Raw genomic sequence first — 7506 nt, 5'->3', positions numbered from 1 at the left:
AAGTACAGACTAGGGTTGCCACCTTTCCAAGAGAAAAATACTGGCAATTTTTTGTTGTTTTAGGAGTCTGCAAAGGCCCAAATCTAATACTAAATAGGACTTTAAACAAATTCATATGTATTGATCTGTAACATTATTTTTCTGACTTTGTTTATTTTTAGTCAGAGGTCGCTAACAGCCCAACAACACATTTAAAACTGCTTTTTATTTCATTTGCAATTTTGTAAGTACAGATAAGAGGTTTAAAAAATCCGGCTTTAGGTGATTTCGCTTATTTGTGTACTGACCGGGACATAAAATACCCGTGAAGTGGCAACCCTAGCACAGGCAGATGCTTGTGTTGAATGTGGCAGCCATGTTGCAGCCTGTCCCTGAGACGGTTAACAATGAATGTGGCTGAAAGTTTGGAATTAGTCCCTGTGCCTGCCTTCTGCATGTACATTACACTGATTGCAGTTTATGCCTCATGCTTCCCTAATACACATGCAGTATGGCTGCCACTTCCTGGTCTCTAAACAACACCTTCCTGGGACTCTGTTGCTCATTGACGCATAATAGATTTTCCAATGTTCTATTCCCTTATGGTTTTCTGCTGGAAACGTTGACGTTGCTCATATTTTCATTCTTCATGTCCGTTAAGGGGAATGGTCCTCTTGACGTAAAACACGGTGGCCATTTTTGAGTTAGTGCATGTGCCTGACCTTAACATGGCAATTGCACAGGACAGGCATTGAGTCAGTCTGCGGTTCCTGCACGCATGGTGGTTGTAGTGTCAAGTGATCATGTGCAGCAGGACCCTTGTTGTCCTCGACGGACTCCTTACAAGGTTACTTAATCAGATGGGAGGTATGTGGGTGTGTCTGGGAGTGGCCAATAAAGTCTGTGACCTATTATGTTAAGTTAACACATGCATGACGAAGAATAAAGACCTATGTTACAGAGCTACGTGTGGGGTCCATAACAGTGGCTACTTTATTAACCACCGACAGATGCAGCTTCATGGTGCACACTGCCACTTTCTTAATTCCTCACCCCCTACTGAAAGCACAGGAAGTACCAGGTACTGAACGGTTGATTAGAAGCAACAACTACTAACTAGTCAGCTATTCACCAGCCTGAGGCATAGCATTATTCATGTGTGTATGTGTGCATGACTGTGTGTGTGTACACATATGAGAGAGAATCTGTCCATGTCTGTGTCCATCTTTTTGAGTGTGTGCATGGGTGCATGTACTAATTTGTATCTGAGTCAGGGTATATGGCAGGATTCACATGTGTATATGTTTCTGAATACACTTGAGAGTGGTTATATGTACACACAAGTGCCTACACGTTTGTGTATTTTAGTGTATGATTGAAAGTGAATGTGTGGGTGGTTGTCACTGCATGTGCGTCTTTGTATATGGGGTGTGAGAGAGAGCAAGAGTGCATGTCTGTATGTGTGTAAAATTGTAAATGCATACACAGATATTTGCCAGTAAACTGCCAATAAGTAGCATATGGTCCTAGTAAATGCAGCTCATGAAAATAAAATGCAAATATCTGGCATAGAGGTATAGAATTGGACTACCTTAGCCTCTGTGCCACATCTACAAGCCAGCATAGATTGATAGTGCGTGCCAAACATAAAACCTCAAGCAACAACACATTACAGCCAGGTCCCACACAGTACATGGTCTCAGCTACTGGAATCAGAAATGTGCATGACCCAGCTACCTACACTTCATGAACCTCCTGAAGCCCACCTCTTCCGACGGGCCCTTGCCTGCACCTCAGATCCAAAGGAAGGAGCTCGCAGGCAAGCTGACCTGGGAAATCCAGCACTTCTCCTCGCGGGACAGCCTGCACAAGGGAAAGAGAAAGTCCAGGCGAGTCCATTTGGCTTCGTCTGCTCTGTATTATGAAGGATTAATGATAAACAAAAGCAGAATTCTGGCGGCCACTTCCTTCACGTTGGTACTTTCGCTTCTTCCAAAGTGCAACAATTCTCCTTTGATTGATAAGGCAGAGATATGATCCAGGGAACAAACATATTCTTTTATGACGCTAAGTGCAGCCTTTGTTCAATACATTTATCTTTACACAAGTCACATGGTACATTCATCCCTTTGCCCGCCTCTTTGTGAGATCACTAAATTGGCTGCATGAAGGGTATAAAGTCTACCTGCTCTGTACACATACAACCATATCTGCAGGTTCACATTCACCAGCGCGGCTTCGTCATGGACTCGTCGCCACTGAAGGTTCTTCTCTTATGGAGTCTACTGGCTTTGTACAGAGATGGGCAACGCTCCTACGCGTCTGCCGCAGACAGTCCGCGTTCAGATCTAATGCTGTGTAAGAAAACTCTGAAGGTACCCACGTTGGAGGTACTACCCGGAGGAGGATGGGACAATCTGCGAAACCTGGACATGGGCAGAGTGATGAACATGGCCTACTCCACCTGTAAGACCACAGAAGATGACATCTACATTATTCCTGATGATGTCTTTGTGATCCCTGAGAAGCAGACCAATCTGGAGATGAACTCAGAGATTGTAGAGAGCTGGAAAGAGTACACGAGCTATACCGCCTTCTCGATCAATGCTGAGGTCTCTGTCGTTTCACTCATCAATGCCAAGTTCTCGACAGACTTCCAAAGCATGAAGAACCATCAGGTCAGAGACCAATCGGTCACCACCAGGGTTCAGGTGAGAAACCGTCGCTATATCGTGAAGGCCAATCCCAACTTCGAACTGGATCCGATGTTCAAGAGCCAGTTGGTGGAGATGGCTAACCATCTAGAGAACAACCAGACGCGCATGGCCAACTACTTGGCAGAGATTCTCGTCCTCAACTACGGCACACATGTCATCACCAGCGTGGATGCAGGAGCCTGCCTCGTCCAAGAGGATCATATCCTGTCCACCTTCTTGAAAGATAACTGGTCCCACAGGAGTTCCATCACTGCTTCCGCTGGGGCCTCTTTCATGGGCCTAGTCAGTGTTGGCTTTGGGGTGAACGTCACCTCCGGTAGCTCATTCGCCACTAGCTACCTGTCAAACCGGACAAGCACCAAGGTTCAGAGTATTGGAGGAGTGGCATTTTACCCTGGTATCACTCTCAAGACTTGGCAAGAGGGCATCACCAATCAGCTGGTGGCCATCGATCGGTCTGGCCTGCCCCTATCTTACTTCATCAATACCATGACTCTGCCGGACCTGCCAGAACCGACTGTGCAGAATCTGGCCAGGACGGTCAAGGCGGCGTCCCACCGCTACTACCAGGTCAACACCTACCGTGGCTGCACGGATCCCATCTCTTCAAACTTCAACTTTCACGCCAACGTTGACGATGGCTCCTGTGGGGGAATGATGAACAACTTCACCTTTGGAGGGGCCTATCAGGAGTGCCATGGGGTTACAGGACAAGATGTGAATTTTATATGCCAGGGTCTGGAGCACAAGAATCCACTCACCAGGGGGTTTTCTTGCCCTACGGGATACGTGCCAGTGAGGCTCCTCACGCAGACCAAGGATCAAGGATTTAGTCACTATGAATGTCATCGAGAATGGAACTATATTTACTGGAAAGAGGTTTGTGGCAATGTCTACAGGGTGTCTACATTGCGATTCGATGCCTACTGGTGTGCCGCCCAAGGGGACGTCCAACAGAACATGGGCTACATGTTTGGAGGCCTTTATAGCGCCAGTGGCAACAACCCGCTGACCTCCGCGCAGTCCTGCCCTCCCAGCTTCTACCCTCTGAAGCTCCTCCGGGACCTTGAAGTCTGTGTCAGTGAGGACTATGAGATGGGGTTCCCCTACTCTGTGCCGTTTGGGGGCTTTTTCAGTTGTGATCAAGGGAATCCGCTTGCCTCATCCAAGATATCTGCTTCCCTGAAAAGCTCACTGGGGCAGAAAGACCAAAATGGCCCCCCAAAAGGCTGTCCTGCTGGATTCAGCCAGCACCGAGCCCTCATCAGCGACTCATGTGTTGTTTACTACTGCGTGCAAGCCGGGCTTTTCACTGGTGGATCCTTGCCGACTGTCCACTTGCCGCCCTACTCCGAACCACCCATCCTGAGTGCAGGCACCACCAACACTGTGGTGGTCCTGACTGAGACGGGACGCTCCTGGGTCTTGGATACCAGTACCAAGATGTGGAAATCGATCAACACAGCCGATGGCGGCAGCACCATGAGGATGGTCCATGGGAGCAATGAGCAGATGTCTGGTGGGGAGGCAGCCGGGGTCACGGTGGCAGTCACCACTGCACTGGCCATCCTCATTGCGGTGGGCATCTACGGTCGCCGCAGATACAAGTCTAGGGGTTACAAGGAAGTAGAACGACGCAGACTAATGGACGATGTGCCCAGGTATGAGGCGACTCGGCCTGAGGAGACCCCTGACCAGGTGGAGAGAGACCAGTGCGCATGAAGCAGTGTCCCTTCATCTAACTTCACCTAACAACATCTTCCATTCCATGGAAGCCCAGTGGACCCATCTCATGTGTGGCACTTTACATACTTCTGGCTTGTATGTATGCATGTATTGTATTGCATTGTATTGTAATTGCATTTATATAGGGCTTACTACCACTGACGAGATACCGAAGTGCTTTTCGGCAAGTAGCACGCTACTCCGGAACCCATTAAACGATTAATGTTGAATTAGTATAGTGAAATATGAAAGTAATTTGAGTGGTGGATAGGTTACTCAGGTATTTGAATTGAGAAGGATAGCAGACTGATAGAAGAGGGGAAAAGGTTTGCATTTATATAGCGCATGTTACCTTTAATGGGGTGTTGAAGCACTTTCTTAACGAATAGCACACTACTCCAGATCCCATAAGGATTAGTGGTGAATTAGTATAGTGGAATCTGAAAGTAATTTGAGCGGTGGATGTTAGTCAGTTATTTGTACTGAAAAGGGTAGCAGAGGGATAGAAGAGAGACAAAGGTTTGCATATTTATATATATAGTGCTTGTTACCCCTTATGGGGTTTTGAAGCACGTGTTTTGGCGAGTAGCACGCTACTTCAGAACCCATTAAAGAATTAGTGGTGAATTGGCATACTGAAATATGAAAGTAATTTGAGTGGTGGATATTAGTCAGTAATTTAGACTAAGGATAGTGGAGCGATAGAAGAGGGAAAAGGTTTGCATTTATATAGCGCTTGCTACCCCTAATGAGGTGCTGAAGCGCTTCTTCCCCATCTTTTCCGTACTCTTCTATATCTTCTGATGCACCCCTCTATCACCCCCAAAGTATGTACACCGGCAAAACAGAGAATTGTAGAAATATTAATAGCAGCTACTCATGCAGTAAGGTGCAACTCGGGGGACAAAAATCAGGCAAGTTTTGCATTTACTTACATAAAATTGTATACAAATATAAAACCGTCATGTGCATCAAGACACATTTCTTTAAAAAAAAAAACGCTTTCTGCGATTTTTTCAAAGCGTATAATATCTTTCTTTTTAGTAGGCAGATAGTTGTTTTACTGTTTGAAACATTTTGAAGCAAGATTAATGGATTCATCTGAAAATCAAACTTTTCAACAAATGCACCGGCATGACAGTGCAAAAACTGATTTATGTAGTGAGACAAATCGCCGTAGATGTGAGTTTTTAATGGGACAACTTAAAAGGAAGGGGTCCTCTCGCCGCCCATCTGTGGCTCTGTATAAGGCGAACACGAGTCCACATTTTAGAATTCTTTCAATGGAATGTTCTGTTTCAGGACTTTACCACCAGCACCTGATATTGATTTGAAAAGGGTTTTCTGAAAACAGAGTGAGCGAGTTGATTTCATTGAGCAAAAGCTAACTGCAATTCCCAGAATGCACTGCCTTAGTAAAAATGATGTTGCAGGCCTGGTAGCGTGCTTTTCTAGTTACGTGGAGTCAGCTGGTCACCCTGCTCATGAGCCTTTCACTACGTAGAGACTTGATCCAAAATTGTCTTATGCCACTCACGCGGACACCTCCATCTTGAGATCTCTGCCGTTCCTGCCCAATGGTTCCATTTCATGTGTCAGGTGTGAAGATTTCTGGATTTCTTGGCCAACAGAATATTGCATTGTGGGGCTTGTAGTTCCCCACTAACATTGCATAAGATAGCTTCACACTTCCTGGGAAAAAAAAAGTATTTTGACGTTGCTAATAGCTGCCAAGTGTCCCATGCCTGTGCATGGGTAGTTAGTCCTGTCTTTTCTTAGAATTTTTGTACTTGTAGTCAGTGCTTAATTTGTAAAAAAAATAATTGTGCCAGGTCTGTGGTCCGGAAGCCACTGCAGCTTGACCACCCATCGCCCCTGCCATGCTGCCAATGATAGTAACATGCCAACAACTAACCATCACACTCCAGCAAGTGTGACAATTCTATTTGAGGACCCAAAAGTTGTAAGAATGGCGCGAGCAACAGGTACTAGTACTTTTTTATATGTATATTTAATTAATAATTGCCTGTTGTTGTGGTCATCTCCAGACAGCGCCACCTTGAGGAATTAAGTCCTGGTCCCCAGCACCGGAAACCACCGGCTCATATTAAGCACTGCTTGTAGTCTTGGTTTTATACTGATTAAATAAGACTACAAGTCGCAGAATTCTAAAAAAAAAAAAAAAAAAAAACCTGGGAAACGTGGCAGCTATGCTTTCTCTGGGTGCTCCGATGGAAAACAATTGCTGGCTGAGATCCTCAGTCACCTCTGATGTCCCGCATTGTTCTACTTCTTGCCCTTTTTGCTCTGACGTAGAATTTTAACTTAGTTGTCGACATGGTCTATAGGCCTGTGTAAATATACACATGAATATATTAAAGAAGCCAATAATGGAATGGGCACAGTGCACAAGAATTGTTCCCAACAAGGGATCACTTCAAAGAGGGCCAGTACTGAAAAGCCATACAGGCTGAAGTATTACATCACTCAGTGAGATTTCTAAAAGAGAGAGGCCAAGGACAGTATGGGTGTTAATACTACACTCTTTTTCTCGACCTCAGCAGAAGTGGGGTCTCCTGGCAGGCTACGTGCTCCTGCTTGCATGTGGTCTGAAAATGTAAATGTCTGTAATTGAACTGTGCAGATATTTCTGAATAAATCAGAATTAGGACAGCACAAATTAAGCACATGTTTGGGTAATTGTTTAATGTGGTGTGAAAAAACATTTTAATACGATCAAAATAAATCAATACACCAGGTGATGACATTATAAAATACTATTTTTTGTGTGCTGTATAGTATAATCAATAAAACCACATGTGTAAATGTAATGGGCATTTAAATTGAAAATGTGTTGTCTGTAATTGCAGTATGCTACCACACCATGCATATTCCACTTTATGTCACTCGACTCTACTCTGCACCACTCCACTCTATGCCACTGCACTCTATGCCTCTCTACTCTACACCATTCTACACTATGCCAACGCAGTCTATGCCACTCTACTCTACACTGCACCACTGCACTTTATTTTTTTAAGACTCTTTTTATTAACTCGCCCATCACTCATCAATACATTAAACA

The 7506-nt window shown here is 45.0% G+C and overlaps 1 protein-coding gene across 1 annotated transcript; it reads left to right on the top strand.

The window, feature by feature from the left end:
• The first annotated feature begins 2187 nt into the window (after positions 1–2187).
• Positions 2188–7271, top strand: LOC147740945 (macrophage-expressed gene 1 protein-like). Its single transcript, XM_086952234.1, has one exon. The coding sequence runs from the start codon at positions 2223–2225 to the stop codon at positions 4416–4418; it is 2196 nt and encodes a 731-aa protein (XP_086808360.1). The 5' UTR covers positions 2188–2222; the 3' UTR covers positions 4419–7271.
• Positions 7272–7506: the final 235 nt, after the last annotated feature.

This window comes from Lissotriton vulgaris, chromosome 1_1, assembly GCF_964263255.1.
Source record: "Lissotriton vulgaris chromosome 1_1, aLisVul1.2, whole genome shotgun sequence".
NCBI lineage: Eukaryota > Metazoa > Chordata > Amphibia > Caudata > Salamandridae > Lissotriton > Lissotriton vulgaris.
The sequence above is the reverse complement of the archived record's forward strand: the minus strand, read 5'-3'. Positions and strand labels throughout refer to the sequence as shown.